Source organism: Rattus norvegicus, chromosome 8, assembly GCF_036323735.1.
Source record: "Rattus norvegicus strain BN/NHsdMcwi chromosome 8, GRCr8, whole genome shotgun sequence".
Taxonomy (NCBI): domain Eukaryota; kingdom Metazoa; phylum Chordata; class Mammalia; order Rodentia; family Muridae; genus Rattus; species Rattus norvegicus.
In genome coordinates, this window is record NC_086026.1 from 117,224,261 (window position 1) to 117,244,407 (window position 20,147).

General features: G+C 51.8%; 2 protein-coding genes and 1 long non-coding RNA gene across 12 annotated transcripts in view; 1 reads left to right on the forward strand and 2 right to left on the reverse strand.

Moving 5' to 3' along the window:
- Window positions 1-5,314: 5,314 nt before the first annotated feature.
- On the reverse strand, window positions 5,315-10,051 carry Gnat1 (G protein subunit alpha transducin 1). The gene is made up of 9 exons (NM_001108780.2): window positions 9,886-10,051; window positions 8,513-8,555; window positions 8,259-8,400; window positions 8,009-8,166; window positions 7,773-7,901; window positions 7,430-7,559; window positions 7,112-7,265; window positions 6,804-6,995; window positions 5,315-6,369 (listed from the first exon to the last, which is right to left on the reverse strand). The coding sequence occupies exons 1-8, from the start codon at window positions 9,989-9,991 to the stop codon at window positions 6,805-6,807; spliced, it is 1,053 nt and encodes a 350-aa protein (NP_001102250.2). The 5' UTR covers window positions 9,992-10,051; the 3' UTR covers window positions 5,315-6,369; window position 6,804.
- Window positions 5,955-10,001, forward strand: LOC134480231 (uncharacterized). Of its 2 annotated transcripts, XR_010054479.1 has the most exons (3): window positions 5,955-6,056; window positions 7,165-7,241; window positions 9,218-10,001. It is a non-coding gene; the product is annotated as an uncharacterized LOC134480231 (long non-coding RNA). The 2 variants fall into 2 exon arrangements; XR_010054480.1 differs by lacking the exon at window positions 9,218-10,001 and having other exon boundaries at window positions 7,165-8,003.
- Window positions 10,052-12,008: 1,957 nt separating the features above from the next.
- The window catches only part of Sema3f (semaphorin 3F), a 28,938-nt gene continuing 20,799 nt past the window's right edge, over window positions 12,009-20,147 (reverse strand). For 6 of the 9 annotated variants that reach the window (NM_001413830.1, XM_063265627.1, XM_039081590.2 and 3 more), the window contains 12 exons: window positions 19,082-19,201; window positions 18,744-18,883; window positions 18,534-18,648; window positions 18,298-18,367; window positions 18,009-18,153; window positions 16,373-16,595; window positions 15,734-15,822; window positions 15,180-15,221; window positions 14,854-15,011; window positions 14,633-14,700; window positions 14,212-14,345; window positions 12,009-13,344 (listed from right to left, as the gene is read on the reverse strand). In NM_001413830.1, the coding sequence (NP_001400759.1) occupies window positions 12,934-13,344; window positions 14,212-14,345; window positions 14,633-14,700; window positions 14,854-15,011; window positions 15,180-15,221; window positions 15,734-15,822; window positions 16,373-16,595; window positions 18,009-18,153; window positions 18,298-18,367; window positions 18,534-18,648; window positions 18,744-18,883; window positions 19,082-19,201 (1,715 nt within the window). In that variant the 3' untranslated portion in view covers window positions 12,009-12,933. Of the gene's footprint in view, window positions 13,345-14,211; window positions 14,346-14,632; window positions 14,701-14,853; window positions 15,012-15,179; window positions 15,222-15,733; window positions 15,863-16,372; window positions 16,596-18,008; window positions 18,154-18,297; window positions 18,368-18,533; window positions 18,649-18,743; window positions 18,884-19,081; window positions 19,202-20,147 lie in introns of those variants that run through there. The other 3 variants (XR_005487847.2, XR_005487846.2, XM_039081593.2) reach the window with 3 other exon arrangements.

Here is a 20,147-nt window from a genome sequence, read left to right on the forward strand (position 1 = left end):
TATGTATAAGTACACTGTTGCTGTCTTCAGACACACCAGAAAAGACATCAGATCTCATTACAGATGGTTGTGAGCCACCATGTGGTTACTGGGATTTGAACTCAGGACCTCTGGAAGAGCAGTCAGTGCTCTTAACCACTGAGCCATCTCCCCAGCCCCTTGATTGAATTTTTTGTTTTTGTTTTTGAAATAAATTCTCAACTGTAATCCAGGCTGGCCTGGAACTCACTATGTAGAGCTGGCTGACCTTCTTGGCTCTCCTTTTTAAAAAAAGATTTATTTATTTATTTCATGTATGCGGGTACACTGTCACTGTCCTTAGACACACCAGAAGGGGGCATCGGATCCCATTACAAATGGTCGTGAGCCGCCGTGTGGTTGCTGGGAATTGAACTCAGGACCTCTGGAAGAGCAGTCAGTGCTCTTAACCACTGAGTCATCTCTCCAGTCCCCACCCCTCCCCCAACCCTCTTCTTTTAAAGTGATGTGAGCCCCTGTCCCTGACATCAATATTAAAAATTTAAAAGCTATTTTACTGTTCATACACACAGATATACACATCTCAAAAAGAAAGCAGTGGCTGAGAATTTTCTAGCATGGACAAAATCCTGGCTCTAATCCCAAGGCCAAGAGCAAAATGGGGGTGTTATGCAAGAGGAGCCAGGCATGGTGGTTTGTGGGTTCCTAGCACTTAATAGGTGGAGTCAGGGTTGCTAGTTCTAAGTCAGCCTAGGCTACACAGTACAACAAGGCTGAAAAGCAAAAGAAGTCAGGTGCCGTGGCAAGGCCTGCAGAACCTGAAAATTAGGCTGGCAAGATGGATCAGGGGTAAAGGGTTTTAATGTTAAGCCCTAATCGCTTGGCAATGGCTTGGTAAAGGGGAGAGAACAGTTCCCGCTCAGTTGGCTGACTCCACATGTGCACTGAGGTGTGTGCGTCCCCCTCCCCTTCCACACACACACAAAATAAATAAATAAATGTAATAAAAAATTAGGAACAGGGTCTGCCAGTGATGGCACACGCCTTTAATCCCAGCGCTTGAGGAGCAGAGGCAGGTGGATCTCTGGGAGTTTGAGGCCAGTCTGGTTCACATAGTGAGTTCCAGGATAGCCGGAGCTAAGAGAACAGTGGCTCAAGAAACCAAACCGGGGTTGGGGATTTAGCTCAGCAGTAGAGCGCTTGCCTAGAGAGCGCAAGGCCCTGGGTTCAGTCCCCAGCTCCGAAAAAAAGAAAAGAAAAAAAAAAAAAAGAAGAAGAAGAAGAAGAAACCAAACCAGAACAAAACAAAACGCATCCGAATATTATTCAGCGATAAGAAAGAGGGGAATTGGGGTTGGAGATTTAGCTCAGTGGTAGAGGGCTTGCAAGCGCAAGGCCCTGGGTTCGGTCCTCAGCTCCAAAGAAAAAGAAAAAGAAAGAGGGGAACTCGGACACAGGCTACTGTATGGCTAAACATCAGTATTACCTCAGTGAAGCAAACATCTCACACACAGACAGACATGTTGTCTGATCCTGTTTGTGTGAGACAAGACTGCTGATTGCCAGGGGCTTGAGGTGGGAGTTACTGTCTAAAAGATAAAAATGTTCAGATGTGTAGGATGGGAAAGGTTCTAGTGAGAGATGGTAATGATGTCTGAACGACACTATGAACGTATTCAGGGTTACCAACACGCACATTTAAAGAGAGAGGCCAGGCTGTGGTTGGTGGCTCAGGCCTTTAGCCACAGGACTCAGGAGGCAGAAGCAAGGGGATCTCTGAGTTCGAGGCCAGCCTGGTCTACAGAGTGAGTTCTAGGACAGCCAGGGCTACACAGAGAGACCCTGTCTTAGAAAACAAAATAAGTAAAACAGTTAAGATGAAGTTGTGGAGAGGGATAAGAGCGTTTGCTGCACATGCCTGTGGACCTGAGCTGGGACCTGTAGGAGAAGATGTAGCAGCTCACATCTGTAGCCTCGGAATGCTTCTGCAGCAAGGAGGGAGGCACAATGGCCGGGAAGCTCATGGAGTACTCGGCTTGCCACGAATGAGAGACTCTGCCTCAAAAACAAGGTGGGAAGGCAAAACTAACCTCTACCCTCTCATATAGGCCACGGCATGTGTGCACCAACACCCACACACACATTCTCTGTCTCTGTCTGCCTCTGTCTATCTGTCTGTCTCTCCCACACACTAATAATTTTTTTTTTTTCAGAGCTGGGGCTGAACCCAGGGCCTTGCAGTTGCTAGGCAAGCGCTCTACCACAGAGCTAAATCCTCAACCCCACTAATAATTTTTTTAATGTAAAGCTTAGCTGGGCAGTGGTGGCACATTTCTTTAATCCTAGCACTCAGGAGGCAGAGGCAGGGGGATCTCTGAGTTGGAGGCCAGCCTGGTCTACAAAGCAAGTTCCAGGACAGCCAGGGCAACACAGATTTTGTTTTGTTTTGTTTTGTTTTGAAACCCTGTCACAAAAACAAATCGAAAAATAAATAATATGTAAATTCCATGGTATATATATTTCACCACCACTACCAAAAATGAGAAGGAAAAAAGAAGAAAAAGAGAGAGAAAACACATCTAGGAGCAGATGTTTGTCTGCATGTTATGTTGCGTACCACAGTGAAATGTGGAGGTCCGAGGGCAACTTTGAGTCGGTTCTCTTCCCCCACCTTTATGTGGGTTCTGGGGATGGAACTCTACTTACCCAGGAAATGGATTCACCGAGCTATCTTGCTAGTCCTATTTCCAATTTGAAAGCTGTGAGCCACCACACCAGACCGTGATTTGTAAAAAAGAAAAAAAATATATTGACAGAGTCTTTCTGTGTAGTCCTGGTTGGCCTGGAACTTGCTGTGCAGATGAGGGTGACCGTAAACTCAAGGAAATCAGCCTACACAAAGGCTTGTACCACCTTGCCACTTCCTGATTTCTTTTTCTTTCTTTTTTCTTTTTTTTTTCCTTTTCTTTTTTTCGGAGCTGGGGACCTAACCCAGGGCCTTGCGCTTCCTAGGCAAGCGCTCTACCACTGAGCTAAATCCCCAACCCCTTCTTTTTCTTTTTTAATTAATTATTTATTTTATGTATTCGACTGCACTGTAGCTGTCTTCAGACACACCAGAAGAGGGCATCGGATCCCATCACAGATGGTTGTGAGTCACCCCATGTGGTTGCTGGAATTTGAACTCAGGGCCTCTGGAGGAATAGTCAGTGTTCTCTATGGCTGAGCCATCTCTCCAGTCCTCCTGATTCCTTTGTTTAGCTGTGACTTTGTTTTTGTTTTTGATACAGTGTTTCTTTGTATAGTCTGGTTGTCCTAGAACTTGCTCTGTAGACCACGCTGGCCTCAAATTTACAAAGATCCCCTTCTCTGGGATTAAAGGCTTATGCCACGGGGCTGGGGATTTGGCTCAGTGGTAGAGCGCTTACCTAGGAAGCGCAAGGCCCAGGGTTCGGTCCCCAGCTCCGAAAAAAAAGAACCAAAAAAAAAAAAAAAAAAAAAAAAAAAAAGCTTATGCCACCATTACCCGCTCAATTTTTTTTTAAGATTAAATTTTTTGGGGTTTTTGTTTTTGTTTTTGGGAGCTGGGGACTGAACCCAGGGCCTTGCGCTTGCTAGGCAAGCGCTCTACCACTGAACTAAATCCCCAACCCCTGCTTTTGTTTTTTTTAAGACATTATTTCACTATGTTGCTCTGGTTGTCTTAGAACTCACTATGTAGGTCAGGCTGGCCTCAAACTCAGAGATTCACCTGCCTTGCCTTCAGAATGCTGGGATTAAAGACGTTAAAAATTATGTTACAGGCTGGAGAGATGGCTCAGTGGTTAAGCCATGTTAAAAATTATGTTACAGGCTGGAGAGATGGCTCAGTGGTTAAGAGCACCCGACTGCTCTTCCAGCGGTCCTGAGTTCAATTCCCAGCAACCACATGGTGGCTCACAACCATCTGTAATGAGATCTGATCCCCTCTTCTGGTGTGTCTGAGACAGCTACAGTGTACCCACATACATGAAATAAATAAATCTTTAAAACAATTATTTTACTTTATGCCAATGGATGTTTTGCCTGGATGGGTGTCATGGATGTCTGTGTCCCATCTGTGTGCTGTGTGCTCACAGAAGACAGAAGAAGATATTGGGTCCCTTGAACTGAGAGTTACAGGCAGTTGTGAGTTACCATGTGGGTGTTGAGAACCAAACCCAGGTCCTCTGGAAGAGCAGCCATAGCCTCTTAAATGCCAAACCATTTCTCTCCAGTTCCCTGATTTTTTTTTAAATACTGTTTTGTTATTTATTTATCTTTTTTTTTTTTTTTGGTTCTTTTTTTCCGGAGCTGGGGACCAGACTCAGGGCCTTGCGCTTCCTAGGTAAGTGCTCTACCACTGAGCTAAATCCCCAGCCCCTATTTATTTATCTTTATGTGTGTGTCTGTATGCGGGGATATGTGGACGTGAGTTCAGGCACCTTCTAAAGCTAAAAGAAGGCATCAGAGCCTCTGGCCTTGGAGCTACAGGTGGTTGTGGGCAGCTGTGAGAACTGAGCTCAGGTCTCTGTAAAAGCATTATGTGTTAACCGCTGAGCCATCTCTCCAGCTCCCCTAAAAAGGTGCGTGTGGGATGTGTGCATGTGGGGTGTGTGTGTGTGATCTGGATCTTGCCCTGTAGATTGAGATAGTCTCAAACTCGCAGAGACTTGCCTCTGCTTCCTGAGTGCTGGGTTTAAAGCCAGGCACCAGCCCTTGGCTATCACTGTTGCTCTGGAGATGATACCTCCTTTGCCTCACCCTAGTCCTGGCCACATTCACATCCACACTTTGAGATCCATTACCTTCTCCTGGAATCTGGCCCTGCCTGCCTCTTCCACCATCTCTGCTCCTGCTCCTGTGCCCACAGGTCCAAGTGCTCAGCCAGCGCCAGTGCAGTCTACTGTCTGTCAGACAAACTTTTGTCTCACATCTCCCTGTCACTAGGTGTCATCAAAGAAGCATGCCAATAATCCCAGCACTCAGAGGCAGGAAAATGGTGAGTTCAAAGCCAGCCTAGTTTACCCAGTAAGGCCCTGTCTCATAAAACAAGTAAACAAAACCTTCCTGTTGATCTGAACCTGTCCCAATCACGTTTCCTGTATCTCTCAGACTCGGTCTGACTTCATGAGTTGGACCCACTAATCCCTTCTGTGATCCCACAGCCCGGGTCAGGCCAGACACTTTACCTTGGAAGGGGGTCCTCTTCCTACATCACTGATGTCTAGTACTGAAATCCCTACATCACTGATGTCTAGTATTAGGAACGCATGAGGGCTAAACTTCCCCCACTGACTCAAAGAAGGACAGCAGACCTGGTGCAAAGATTTATTGCTGAATCTGTAGTTAGCTAAGGGAAGGAGAGCTTGCCTCTACCAGCAACACTGTCTCTGGTCTGCAGGCTTAAGCAAAGGTGGCAGGAGAAGTGGCTGGGAGATGTGGGGCATTGTCTCTAATGGTTTAGGCATGGTTTTTCAGTCCTCCCTCCCAAGCTATAGGGCCTGAATCAGAAGGGACGACGTGGTCACATGGAATTGCCTGTAACCTTACACGGGATATTCTTTACCCATGGTTGATCAATAGGGGCTGGACTCTGCTCTGAGCCACCCCTCAGTGTGGCTTCATTATTGGTCATCCCTATGTCAATAACACTGTCCTTCGATACAGCATACCTTAACCAGCAAGCCCTGCGTATTGTGTGTGGGTGGACGAGGTGTGGTGTGGAAGTGTCCAAGGACAGAGGGGCAAGACCCAGAGGGAGAAGGGACTAGGAGAAACCCTGAGCCCAGTATTTGGGAATGGGTTTGGCTTGAATCTTTTCCTGGCACCCAAGTCAAAGTCACTAATTTCTCTGTGCGAGGCTTCAAAGACCAGAGCTTGGACTTTGGACTCCTCAGGCTACTGGGAGGGACAGCCACTGACCACTGGGTAGACAGGTGTTGGAGTTGTCATATGCAGGCAGCAGGCTGGACCGGCCTACTTCTTGAGGGAGGGAGACCTCAAGCCCTTCGTGGAAACTGGGGAGGGAGGGCTGTTTGGTGAACCGGGATCTGCTGGTGAGCTGCTGCTGATGGGGGTGGCCGATGGTGCTGGAGACGGGTCACTAGGGCACTGCTGAGTCACTCTGAGCTCCAGCTGTCCCAAGTCCTAGCTGAGGCTGGCTGCCGTAGGTCCAAGAGGCCAGTGCAGCCAGGCGGTGAAAAGCAGGGTAGAGTTGGGTACTTGGGGGAGGGTCTGCACGTCAAGCCTCAGAGCTTTGGGTGTGCGGCTATGGGAGAGGCAGCTTGAGGAATAGACGTTATTTAAGGGGACTACAGGGCTGTAGGGATACAGAGTCTCAGGGTACGGGGCAGACATGAATTCAGGTATCTGTGAAGAGAACAGGAAATAGGACCTCAGCCCCCTTGAACAGCAAAATAAATGGGATTAGGCATTGGGGTGGGAGTGGGGGCAGCCCTGGAATTTATGCATCCGGAGGTTGGGGAGGGATAAAAAGGATGTGGAAACGGGGTTGGGGATTTAGCTCAGTGGTAGAGCGCTTGCCTAGCAAGCACAAGGCCCTGGGTTCGGTCCCCAACTCCAAAAAAAAAAAAAAAAAAAAAAAAAGGATGTAGAACTAATGAGTGGGGGGGAGGGGCCTCTGGTAGTGGGTGGAACCTGAGAGTAGTGGGGCGGGGTTTAGGGGTGGGCAACAGGGAACGCGGCAGTCTGAGGCAGTGAACTTAGTGAGGAACTAGAGGCAGGGTTAGGGCCCTGAGATTAAGGCGAAGGATGGTGGAAGGTCTGGCTAGCTAGCACCCCACCTCAGAAGAGCCCGCAGTCTTTGAGGTTCTCCTTGATGATAATGTCGGTGACGGCGTCAAAGACAAACTTGACGTTCTGTGTGTCGGTAGCGCAGGTCATGTGGGAATAGATCTCCTTCACATCACGTCGCATGTTAAGCTCCAGGAACTGCACTTTGATGTAGTTGCCGGCATCGTCGTAAGTGTTAGGTCCTGCGGCAGAGGGCAGCATTCTCTCTGTGAGGAAAGGCTTTTTCCCGCGGGAAGGAGAACGCTGCGGGAATCGTGGGGCTGTGGCACCGCCTGGCGGTCGGGACTAGGGATCTCACCATCGTAATCGGGAAAGCAGATGCTGAGGTGTGCCTTTTTTATCTTCTCGGAGAAAACGTCCTTCTTGTTGAGGAAGAGCACGATGGACGTCGTGGCGAAGTAGCGGTGATTGCAGATGCTGTTGAACAGGTGCAGGCTCTCGTGCATTCGGTTCTGGGGAGGGGAGCGGCTGTTGGGCACCAGGCTACACAGGTCGCTGCTGTCCCTTGGTCCCTGACCTCCCGACACTAACCGCTCCCAGACAACTTCTGTTTTCGTGAGTCTCACTGGCTCCCCCAGGCTCCACCTCCCTTCTCAAACATTCAGGCCCAACTCACCACTTCGTCGTCCTCCACCAGCACCATGTCGTAAGCGCTCAGCGCAGCGATGAAAATGATGCACGTCACACCCTCAAAGCAGTGGATCCACTTTTTGCGCTCAGAACGCTGCCCGCCCACATCGAACATTCTGTCAGGCATAGCCAGGTCCAGATTTAGACCGGTGTATCAGGTCACCTGGATATGCCCACTGTTACCCTTTTGTCATCCTAAGCTGGCTGGAGAGCCCTCATACCACTTGGCATCTGAAATGGCCGGCCTTTCTCCTGGCAAAGGTAGGACCTTCACTCAAGACAGTGAAGTTCCGGTCAGGCCAGCTGAGCTCTTAGAGCAGGGGTCTTACCTGAAGTTGAGGTCCTTGAAGGAAAATTGAGTCTCGATAATACCAGTGGTTTTGACACGAGAACGCAACACATCCTGCTCAGTGGGCACGTATCCTGGAGTCACCAGACGCTCTAGGTCTGAAAGGTAGCTGAAGAAGACCACCCAGTATGAGTGGGTGAGTGGCGTGGGTGTTCACACCAGCAGGGTCCTGCCCACCCACCCCCTCTGCCCCCTGGCATCCACTGGTGTACTCACTAGCCAGCAGAGTCATTGAGTTGGTATTCTGAGGCTCGGTCAAAGCAAGCTTGGATACCGGAGTCCTTCCACAGGCGCTGAATGATGTCTGACATCTCCTTGGGCATTGTGCCTTCCTCAATAGTATCCGCCATGTGCATCAGCTTCCGGGCATCGTCCTGGGGGTAGGGCAAGGTAGTGGTTGTGAATCTGAGCCTAGCCAGTTGCCACGAGCCCTCGAAGCCTAACATCAGCCTGCCTCCAGCCTCACCTGCCGAGCCGAATCTCCATACTGAATGTTGAGCGTGGTCATAGCCCTCACGATGGCCAGGATGGACTGCAGAGTGTTGCCATAGATGATGGCGATGAACTCGAGGCATTCTTCCAGCGAATACCCGTCCTGGTGGATAATCCTACAGCCAAGACCAGCAAAGTCAGTCTCCAGGGTCGGTAGGAAAGGACAGGTTCTAATGTGCATGTACCCGCCCACCACCAGGGGCCTTAGGATGGACAGGGAACACTCACTTCATCTGCTTGACAATAGTGCTTTTCCCGGATTCACCCGCACCTGAAAGGAAAGAGGTGGTGCTTCAGAGCCGCACTAACCACCACTTCTTTTGGATCAGAGCCTTAGGGTGCCAACTAGATCTCTAGATACAATTGCCCTCATCTCTAGTCAAAGTAAAGCCTTTAAGACCGCTGAAGAAAATGGTTGTAGGTGACAAAGGGGACCTACATCTGTTGAGTGACCTCAACTGTGCCCAGAGGGAAGGAGGTTTCCCAAGACTCTGATGTATAAAGTCTTAATTATGTTGAGACCAAAATAAGGAACCCTCTAGTGCCACCTTGTGGAGTTGGTCAGTACTGCATGCACAAGATTATCTGAATGGGACCGGCAGCCTCTGCTTTTCCTAGGGAGGTGTCTCTGAGAGGCTCAGAGGGAATTAGCATCCTTAGGTGGGGGAGAGGACAGAACTGACATCCTTCCTGAGCCTGCAGCTCCTTAAGGGTGCTGGATACAATTAATGGGATTTCCGGCTTAGCCGTGGCCTTTCTCCTAGGGCTCTGGCTTAGTACCTCTGCCTGTCCTTCTGAAACAGTGACTTTCTGTTGAATTAAGCAATGGCAGTCCCCCCATCTCCCCTCAATATCCATGGGATCATGGGATCAGCTTTATTTATCCCATGTAGGCTTCACTATTTTTCCACGTTCTTTTTTTCTTTTGTGTAGGCATGGCTGTTCTGGAACTCCAAGCTAGCCTCAGACTCAGAGATTCACTTGTTTCTGCCTCCCAGTGCTGGGACTGAAGGCATAGACCACCACTGCCTGGCATCGTTCCACTTTTTAAAGCTGTTTCACGGGTCTACCGATGACCACGCTCTGGCACCCAGTGCCTTTGTGGACCTGGTGATCCAAGAGTTATTCTCAGACCTCATTCCCAAGGGAGAAAGAAGAGCTGAGCAGGCCTGGAAAACCATAGGCTATAGCTCAAGGGCAAAAATGTGTCTGAAGACACACATTTATACAACGGTGTGTTTGGTATACACTTCAGGGTGTCCTCAAGAAGTTGCCCCAAGTGGGGTTGGGGATTTAGCTCAGCGGTAGAGCGCTTGCCTAGCAAGCACAAGGCCCTGGGTTCGGTCCCCAGCTCCGAAAAAAAGAAAAAAAGAAAAAAAAAAGAAAAAAAAAAAGGAAGTTGCCCCAAGTACATCGCCTTGGGGGACTAGGACATCCATCACCTGTCAGGCCTTGCCTGGGAATGGCTCGCTCTGTGCTCTCTGCCCCACCACACTGTCATTCTTCCCCAAAGGAATCCCTGCTTTAAGGAAAGGCTCTTTGTCCAGCCCCAGGCCGCTGACCCACAGCTGTCCCCTTCTAACACTGGCCCGCACCCCTACCCAGAAGCAGCAGCTTCACGGTCCGTGCGTCCTTCTCAGCGTCTTCTTTCAGCTTCTTTTCCAGCTCTCTGGAGTGCTTCTCCTCAGCGCTGGCCCCAGCCCCCATGGTCCCAGCAGCAGGCAAAGGGACAGGGTAGGCAGCCTCTGGCCTCCTCAGACAACCTTCTGGCCCCAAAGCCAGCAGTCAACTGGCGCTTCCACAGACCTGCACAGGCCCTGGTGGGATTGCTCAGTGGGATTTGAGAGTTAGGGTTGCCTGAGGGCCAATCAGAGACAAGGACAGGTGAAGCTCAGTCTCCTAGCCTTTTAATCAGTCTGGCAAGGCCCCAATCCATCAACTGCTGACTTGGCACCCCTTTACCCCCCTCCAGTTCTCCAGAAGAGATCCTAGAGAGTCCTTCCCCCGTCCTATATGCATTTATTTGGTGGAATTGAGGGAACAGACCCTTTAGCACAGAAGTGGTGGGACTGGGAGCAGGGCTGGCAGGAGACTGGAGAAGCTGGCCCAGAGGACCTCCTGCTTGCCCAGCTGAGGTCACCACTCCTTATGCTGTAGGCTTACATGAACTTGGAGGAAGGTGGTGCCCAAATCACAGCCCCATTTTACTGATTAGGAGCAGCTGACAGGGTCACATAATTGGCAGTGGCTTAGAAGAGTGGGGTGTCTCCAGATCAGAGGGTTCTGTGCCTCCCAGGAGCCAGGAGGGAATAGGTGACTTTCTGTTTGCCTCACGCTCAGGGTTAAATGTGACCCTTCTAACATGTCCTCTGCTGGTGGATGGGTGAGTCTGCTACACATACAGGCCTGTGTGTGTCTTTCCGTTCCTTACTAGGATCAAGCGAAGTAATGAGTAGACACACTGGGGCCTGTATTCCGCATGTATGTGAACCTGTTACCTGCATGTATGTGTACCTGTTATCTGCATGTATGTGTACCTGTTAGTAGCTTTTTAAGTGCACGTGCCCTTACATACCTGTTTGCATGGCTATGCATGCAATGTGTGCATGTAAACTGGTGCCCTGTGTGTGTACACGCTGAAGGTCAAATCTAGGGATTCCTGCGTGCTACACATGTGCTTCACTGCCAGGCTGCATCTCCAGCATCTTGTGCATTTCTCTGTGTAGGCACCGGTGTTTGTGTGTTCACTGTGCTGTGCTTTGTGTGGATTCACAGCTGTGCACGTGTGCCTGAGCGTTCAAATACAGGCAACTATGGTGTTCGCACTACAGTGCACTTGCCTAAGTATTTAGATGCACACCTGTGTCCCTACGTGTGCATACATGCTTGTCTGTGCCAGCCCATGCACATGTCTGGGTGTGCATGTGCATTTAGGTGCAACAAAGACCACTATAGAGGTGGCTAGATTCAGTGTATTTTTGGCAAGTCTATTGCAGACTTGGAGCACCCCAGAGTACGGAAGAGTGGGGTCTCACTCATAATGTGGGGGCTACATAGGGTGCCACTATAACCTGACAGCCTTTACTCAGGGGTCAGGGGTAGCAGTTGAAGTCTGGAGTCTGCTGTGCTGAGCAGCTAGGTGCTAAAGTCGGTTTGTGACTCTAAAGTTGGAAACCTTATCTTGGGCTCCCTCTGCTGGTCTAGAACCCCTTTCCTGAAACCAGACTCAACTCTGTGACAGACTACAAGGGGGTGGGTGCTAGGGTCCCAAGCACTGAGCATCGAGTTGTCCCTAAGGGTGGTAGGAAGTAGATACCCTACTCTGGCAATCTTTGTCATTCATCCTGAGTGAGGAGGGCTCTATTCAGAAGCAAGTTCCCTCTGTCACTTCAGCCCTTGGGCTCCACCCACCTTCAATGGCACAGTGTAAATGGAGACCTGAGTGGTCTCTGTAGCTTAGGAAATGCCTGAGCCCTCGTTATTCAACCAAACCTGTCCTCTACACAGATTGTTTCTTCAAGGTAGGGTTCCTCTGTAGTCCTGGCTATCCTAGAACACACTCTGTAGACCAGGCTGGCCTCAAACTCAAGAGATCTGCCTGCCTCTGCTCCCCGAGGGTAGCAGATCCATTGCCTTCAAGTTTCCACCTGGCTTGCATCTCTCAGCAGTTGTGGGCCTAACCCGCCTCCATTCCCACTCCAGCCACCAAGGAGAGAAACCAAAGTCTAGTCCCAGAGCCAGCGTTTATTAGCAAGATGGAACCCAAGAGAGACTGCGGCCTGGGCAGCAGAGGCTGCAGGAGCCCCCCAACCATCTACGCCACTGCCACCAGAGCTATTTACACCCATCACCTGTGGCAGTGGGCAGACGTGAGCCTTGGGGATGTCAGACAGGCCCTGGGCCTCCACCATGGCCCATCTATCCTCAGGACTGGGGGTTCTTTAAAACCATGCCTGCACCCAGCCCCGCCCGTGCGTTGGGGCAGCACAGGCAAAGCTAAGGAGGTAGAATAGGCTGGACCTTCCAGGACAGGCAAGGAAGGAAGGGAGAAGAGAAGGTTCTGCCTCACCCAGACAGACTTCTCTTCTGTCCCCAATAAATAGAGAATAAATACCTGGGAAAGATTGGCCTTGACTGGGCACCTCTGACCCAGGCAGGGGCCTATATCCTGTGATGGCCCCCTTCTCCCGCCTCTGAGTGCCCTGAGCCCCCGCCCCAGACTCCAGAGCAATCCCGGTGTCCGCGTCTATGCCAAGGCACAGCTGACAATGCTCGTCACCAAAGGTTTATGGTCCATGCCCCCACAAGTAGGGCTCGCTCCCTCCCTGTGTTTTGTAGAACTTGGCAGCTGTTCAGCAAGGAGATTTCCACGGAGTCTGGGGACTGTGTGGTCTTGGGGTGGCCCTGGCAACTCCCTAGGCCAGGATGGGCGTGCTCAGTCATGTGCCGTTGCTGACCAATCTGGGTCTAAGTTCTGGAATAATGCTGCCACCCAGGCAGGCTATATACAACCCACCAATAAATACTGTCTTTGCAGGGGCAGGGTATGTATAGAATATAGATATTTTATATTTATATATATATATATCTTTTATATTAAAAGGGATGAGGGGCTAGGCTGGTCCTATGTAGGCCTCCAGCAGCTGGCCTCATGTGTCCGGAGGATGGTGGCGGCGGTTCCTCGGCTTTTTCTGGTCCTGGAGTTCAGGAGGCCTGAGAGCTCCTGGAGCCTCCCTGGGGTTGGGGGGCACATGGCGCCAGTAACCCTGGCAGTACTGATGGATGAGGCCCACTTCCGGTTGGGCTAGGAGCTGGGCCAGCTCCTGGTAAGGAGGTGTTGGAGGGCCTGTGCCAGGAGGTGGAGGGACGCTCACAGCCAGTGGGGGGAAGAGGGCAGCATGGACGGCGTCCCGGCCCAGTACATGCAGCTGTACCCGCGTGACGACGTGCTTGAAGTTGTTCTCAGTGGCCGTGCAGGAGTAGAGGCCGCGGTCACCAAGCTGCAGGGCGCGAAGCAACAGCCCCTGCTCTGTGCGCAGGAAGCGGTCCTCTGCGCGAATCTGCAGGGGCAGGGGGTGGGGCTCAGGGGCTGGGTCACCACTCCACGGCCCTAGCCAGCTTCCAGGTGAGGCCACCACGTTTGTGACCATTCCAAGTAGAGACACCCACGTGGTATTTCCATACTCCAAGAAAAAAGCCCACGTGCTGTTTGCACAGGAGAGGGATATGAATAAGCTACCCCCAAGCATTCCCACTTTCAGGAGGAGCGACAACCCTGGGGGTGGGGTGGGAGTGGTTTCTGAACAATGAATGAGAAAGTTTTGGAGCACACAGAATTTTCATTTAATGAGAAAACCCGATTGCGGCACCCACATAGCATTTCCACGTAAAGAGGAGCACCTGTAAGGCTTTTCCAGAAAATATCCACAGAATTTCCATATACTGGAGCTCACCCACACGATGTTCCAAACAAGGAGGTTTACCCCGACAGAGGACAGATATGGAATTTTTTGTTCTTTTGGGTTTTTTTGTTTTGTTTTGTTTTGAGACAGGGTTTCTCTGTGTAGCCCTGGCAGGGTGGTCCTGGAACTTGCTCTGTAGACCAGACTGGCCTCGAACTCAGAGATCCGCCTGCCTTTGCCTCCCCAGTGCTGGAATTAAACGCATGCCCCACCACTCATGGCTTGGTATGGAATTTGTCTGAAAGGAAGCCCGTCTACAAATGGTTTCCGCATATTGAAGCCTATCCCAGTTTCTATGAGACTCAAGCGACTCTGGTGTTAAGGGTGAGCTTAAAAGAGAACTTCACAGAACGAGGGCTGACCCAGGCTGGCCACACTATCTAATTTCTCTCATGGACTCACCGCTGTAAAAGAACCCCCATATCCACGGTGCGGCATCGCCCCTTGGGGGACACAGGAACTCACCTCACGACGCCGATCACTGGGATCTCGCTGGAAAAGCCACTTAACAGTGGCTTGAGGTGACCGAGGCTGGCACTCAAGGAAAGCCGCACTTCCGGCCACGCCGTACTGCACAGACTCTATGGCATTCTTGTTTGCTGTGGATCAAGAGGACCCTGAGTGGAAGCAGCATTGCTGCAAGGCAGTCTGTCCAGTAGGGGGAGGCAGGCATCAAGGGGCATCCACGCGCAAAACCAGGGCAACATCGATGGGTATCTATTCATTGAGGAGGTGACATGGGACTTTTTAATCCCAGGCCTAAGGTGATCCTGCCACCTAGGGAACCATAAGTAAGTCTGGACTGTGAGGGTGCCTGTGCGCATTGGCTGCATAGGACTCCACACCATGAGAAGCAGCCTACAGGAGGAGCAACGTGCTAACTTACCATTGGAATTGAAACCACGGCACTGCCTGATGGGGTTCCCGTGGCGGACATCTTGTCGGCGACTCCGCCTGGAAGAGGGTAACTCTTAAAGGAGTGCTCTTGGGAGGCTTCTGTACCCCTAAGATTCTAGAACAGGGTCCTGGGCCCCAGGAGAGCTGTGTCTTATCCATAACCCACTCCCGCCTCCACCTCGGTATTCCCAAGGCTCTGGCCAACTATACCTCTTGGAGGATGCTGTGTAGCGAGAGCAGGCCTGGCCATCCCAGGCACAGTAGGGATCTCGGGCGAGGCAGCAGTCAGCACAGGCAGCTCCATAGGCCTGACAGCGGTGCAGGCTCAGGTGTGTGACGCCCACGGCGGAGGCCACATACAGTTGTTGCTGGGAGTGGGAGCAGGGAGCGTCAGTTCCCTTCTCAGACAGCCCTGTCAGCAGCCAGCTGGGCTGGATTCCTTTTCTGTTTCTGTCTCCTAGTCCTTATGCCAAGGGCATGACCCCAAGGGGACATAGGCTCCAACCTCACTCCAGCCCACACTGCCAAGGACTCACCCTCTTGGAAGAGATGGTCATAGTTTTAACAGGTGCTGGCTCCTAGAAGAAAGCAGGGGTCAGCATCCGCTCCTGGGGAAGCTCAGGACCCCTCCCAGCCCCGGCTTAAGTCTAAGGTCAAAACTGACCCAGGGGGGTTGGGGATTTGGCTCAGTGGTAGAGCGCTTACCTAGGAAGCGCAAGGCCCTGGGTTCGGTCCCCAGCTCCGAAAAAAAAGAACCAAAAAAAAAAAAAAAAAAAAAACTGACCCAGGGCTCCAGCTGCATATGTAGCAGAGGATGGTCTTGTTGGGGCACCAGTGGAAGGGGAAGCCCTTGGTCTTCCAAGTTTGGACCCCCAGTGTAGGGGAATGTGGGGGGAGAATACCCATATGGGGGGGGAGAGAATGGGGGCTTACAGACAGGAAACCAGGAAAGGGAATTAACATTTGAAATGTAAATAAATAAATATATCTAATAAAAAATTTTTCAAAAAAGAAAAGTGTAAGGTCAAAGGATGGGACCAGAGAGGGTCAAGGAGGCACGGGCAGGCCTGGGCGGCATTCCACCACCTACCTTGAAGACCTCCACCTCCTCTAACATGAGCTCTTCCACCTCCTGATCATCCTTGGGCAGCACGATGACCTTCTGCACTGTCCCGCGGTCTGGAACGGGCCGGGCAGGACCTCAGTGGGGCTGAGGATGCTGGGGAAGGGGCAAAGCCTCAGCCCCTTCCCCACCAAAGCCCCATCTCCTCTAGGGCATTGGAGCAGGGCTTCCAGGCTGAGGTTCAAGGGCCTCCCTTGGATGAAGGGAAGAATTTGGGGGGGACTAGAACAGGACAAAGGGGGTCATGGCCAGGGTCTGCCCCTGCACCCAGACTCTCATTTTGGGCCCTACTGAGAACAGGAAATGGGCAACTGAGTTGGACACTGTTATGATTCCGACGAATGTATTTAAGCAAGCGTGTGCACGCTTGCATGTGTGTGTACACAGGCTAGCAGTTAAATCCCTGCATCCCAAGTTATTTTTAAGTCCTTGTAAGGGTCCCTGGGTAGACCCCTCAAAATGGGAGGAGAGATGGAGTTTTCCCATTCCTAGTCTTGGCTATTCTGACTAGGGAGCAACCCCTAGCTGGACAGGATCCGGCCCCAGGATCAGCTCCTCCCATCTGGCGGGCCCAATGGGGGAGGGTCTGAGAGCAGCAGTGGGTACCTGTGCCCAGGAAAAGCACCTCATAGCGTCCATCAGCTGCATCCACCTGGTCCACAGCGACAGTGGTGAGGCGGTAGGGAGCGCCTGTACGGACCACCAGGGGGCGCCGCTGCAGCGGGTAGACGGCCTGGTACATGAGTGGATGAGTACGCATGAAGTTGATCACTTCATCAGGATAGTCCTTGGTGGACTTCATCGATGGCGTAAAGGTTCCACCAGGGCACTGCAAGCAGACGGCGAGGGAGTCAGTCCTGGGCTGCCTAGGTGGGGCGCATTGTGTACCCATTCGCCGAGAAGCTTCCACACAACACCCACCTGCTTCTCTCCAAACCCTTTCCTGTTTTCTGTCCTCCACAGATCTATGCTGTCACGCATCATGACCTGTGGCAGCATTTGCCTGAGCTGACCACTCCCTTCCCATGTTCTCATCCCCACCCAGCTGTCTCCTTCCTCTCGTCCCTCTGGTCTCACTGCTCTTTCCTGTGCAGTGGGGCATGTTCACCCCTTTCCCCGATGCTGTTCCTACGCCCTGGGCTCAGCCTGTCATCCTTCCAATTCCAATGCTGACTGGTATGGAACGCACAGTCACGTGGGCCACCGCATTAGGTCAGATCACTGTCTGAGCCTCCTGTGGCAGGTCCAGGCCATTACTCGGGTCAAGTGAACGGGCACCCAAGACGATAGAGTGAGCACAGCTTGGACCTACCCACTTCTCATCTCCTTTCCTGCCATTAGCCAGGCAATCTGACTTCAGCCTACCTCAACCTTCCCCTCCCCGAAAGCTGCCAAGAACCCTCCATGGAGTAGCGTACTACACCTGGCCCCTATCCGTCTCTATCCTGGGATACTGCCCTCTTTACAATCTGGCATGTGTTGTGTAAATAACAGTTTTCTTTCTTCTTCTTTTGTTTTGTTTTGTTTTGTTTTTTTGAGCAGGGTCTCTCTACATAGCCCTGGCTGTTCTAGAACTCACTGTGTAGACCAAACTGGCTTGAAACCACAGAGATCCACCTGCCTCTGCCTGAGTGCTGGGATTAAAGGAGTGTGCACCACTGTCCAGCTGTGAGGAGTAGTTTCTAAGTATCTTGTGTTTCCCTGCCCTTATGGGCTAGAGGTTCATTACAGTGGAGTTCCTGTCTGCAGAGGTCAGCCCTGAGTGGGCCTCTTAAACACGTAGGAGAGAGGCTGGAGAGATGGCTCAGCAGGTAAGAGTACTGGCTCCTTAGTCTCCGGCACACACACAGAGGCTCACAACCTCTGTAACTCCAGGGCATGTCCTCTGTGGCCTCTGCAGGCTCTAAGCATGCATGTGTCTATACATGCCCAACACCCATGCATGTGTCTATACATGCCAAACACCCACACACACACCAAACAAACAAACCAACCAAACCGAACCAAACTGAACAACAAAAACAGAGGATAATCCCAGCCTTTAATCCCAGCACCCGAGAGGTAGAAGCACACAGACCTCTGGAATTGGAGCCCAGCCTGATCTACATAGGGACTTCTAGGACAGCCAGGGAGACAGTGAGACCTTGTCTCAAGATACAAAACAGAAGGAGGAGGACAAAGAGGAGGAAGAGAACGAAAGAGGAAGGAAGAGAGGAAGGAAGAGGAAGAAAGGGGTACACACTGTGCCAGGCCGGGGATACGGCATCTTTCCTGAGAAAGGCATCCACTGGTAGTTGGGGCCCTCCTTGTGAGCAAAAGGCCCATTGAAGACCATGCGGATGTCAGCCATAGAGTAGACACACACTGCAGATCCTCGGAACACAGAGCTGTGTGTAAAGAGGTTACGGCTATGGCTGGGGCAGAGCCTGGACCCACAGTCCTCCCCAGCTCATAGCTCAGAACCAGGCCAGGGTCGTCCATAAACCATAACCCCCAAATCCTTCCGCTGTTTATCCTAACTCCAGCCTTACCCTGAAGAGGTGAAGACAGCATAAATGACTGGGTTCCTGACGTCCTGGGTCTGCTGGACAAACACGTCCTCTGAAAAAGAGGCGAAGGTGTTGGGGACACTGCCTCAGGACGAGGCCCATGAACTCATCCACTCCCGCCCTCGGGAGGCAGTCCCCTAAAGGCACCCTGACCTCTGATCCAGCCTCCACCCCTCCTGCCACAGCCACAGGACCCTGCTTGCTCGCTGAGCACTCACGGAGTTCATCGAAGTGGGTCTCAATGCCATCCTCGCCTGGCACAGAGCAGACGAGCCGTGCCTTCAGGAATGTGCTCCACTTGTTGACCAGGCAGCAATGGCCACCGTCATCGTTCTGGGGGCGGGGGCAGGTTGACACATTAGATCAATCACCCCAGGACCAGCCGGGGCAGGTCGGGGGAGTGGCAGCCGAGCCTTATAGACACTTACGAGGCAGATGCGCCCGATGCGGGCGTACACCGCAGGGTTCTGCGGAGCCTCTGCAGAGCGCTCTCGGAAGAAGAAGTAGAGTTTATCGTCGTTGCGCTCAGCGCTGTCAGGGATGAGCTCAGCATGTATGAATGAAGGATCTGTGGGTAGACAGGTGGCTAGGGGGTCAGCAGCAAGAACCCTAGCGAGGCTTCTCCCCCCCCACCAGAATCCCCGAGAGAAAACCAGCCCTGCCCCGGACTAGTCACGGGCTTAAACTCTCCCCCAGGCATGTTCTGACAGAAGTCTCTGCACATCTGGCCACACTTCCCCCTAATGTCTTGCAGGGCAGCGCTCACCATTGAGCCACCGGGAGTTGTACTGATCTGTGCGCATGGCTGTCTGCTTTCCAAGCGTACGGAAAATGGCTGCATCAGTGCCCATAAAATCGATGTACACTCCTGCGTAGAGCTCCTCATCTGTAGGAGCATTGGTGGGTCAGTCAGGGGGACTGCTTGGGTGAAGTTCCCCATGTCCCTCACCCCCCACACCACTCCGCTGCCCCTCCCCCACCACACACCCCCTCCCCCACCTTGTGACCCTCTCCCTCCAAGATGTCCTGGGGCATAGGGCAGGATCCGATCTGATCCTATCCTATCCTATCTCTCAGTAAGTGCTTGCAACCTATACTGGGAGGAGACTGTCGGTGGCAATGGCTGACTCCTACGATCCTTCCATCCCTGCTTAACTCCAGTTGATAGCCCGAGGTCACTTTACACAGAGCTGGGGAGATATGCCAATGCTGCCCCCTAGGATTTGTACCCCACAACAGGCCTAAATAGCCTCAAAAGCACAGGTTACTATGTAGCAATATAGTCAAACGATTAGGAAGTAATACATTTTGAGCGTTTATTATATTTTGTTGCCAGCACTTCTGGCTTAATACAATTTATTTGGTTATGAGCCTTTATAATTGAATTTTCAATAATGGCTGTGTTTAACAACTGAATCACTAAATTCCCGAGAATTTAACCACTGAGCTGGCTCCAGTACACCACTCCCTCCCTCCGAGAATCTGCAGGGTAGTGAGCCTGACCTTCTCCCAGTTATACCCCCTGGTCTGAACTCTGTCATCAGGCCAGAACCTTCTCATTCACCAAAGGAGAAAACACCGGCTCCCCACAGCCCTGCAACCCTGGGCCTAACCATGGTGGCAGGTGGCACAGCACCTCGCAGCTTCTTGATGAGACCCTGGGGATGGACAGTCGGAAAGCAGGCATAGTGCTAGACCAGGGGCAAGTTTCCCAACCCTTGCACAGGTGCAGCAGCTGCTCTTGGGCCTCGAATAGGACACTTCCTTAAGAAGAGCCCCCAAGTCACCCAGACACCTGCTTGAAAGGGTGTTCTCTGGTTCTATGTGAACCT

Bases quoted from the DNA above. Each gene is read 5' to 3' on its own strand.
- Gnat1 (NM_001108780.2), bottom strand. From the start codon at position 9,991: ATGGGGGCTGGGGCCAGCGCTGAGGAGAAGCACTCCAGAGAGCTGGAA. The intron at 8,556-9,885 runs GTAGGGGTGCGG...CTTTCCTTTCAG, and splicing joins CGTGAAGCTGCTGCTTCTGG to GTGCGGGTGAATCCGGGAAA. The intron at 6,996-7,111 runs GTGAGATCCCTA...CCTCTGCCGCAG, and splicing joins CTGCTTTCCCGATTACGATG to GACCTAACACTTACGACGAT.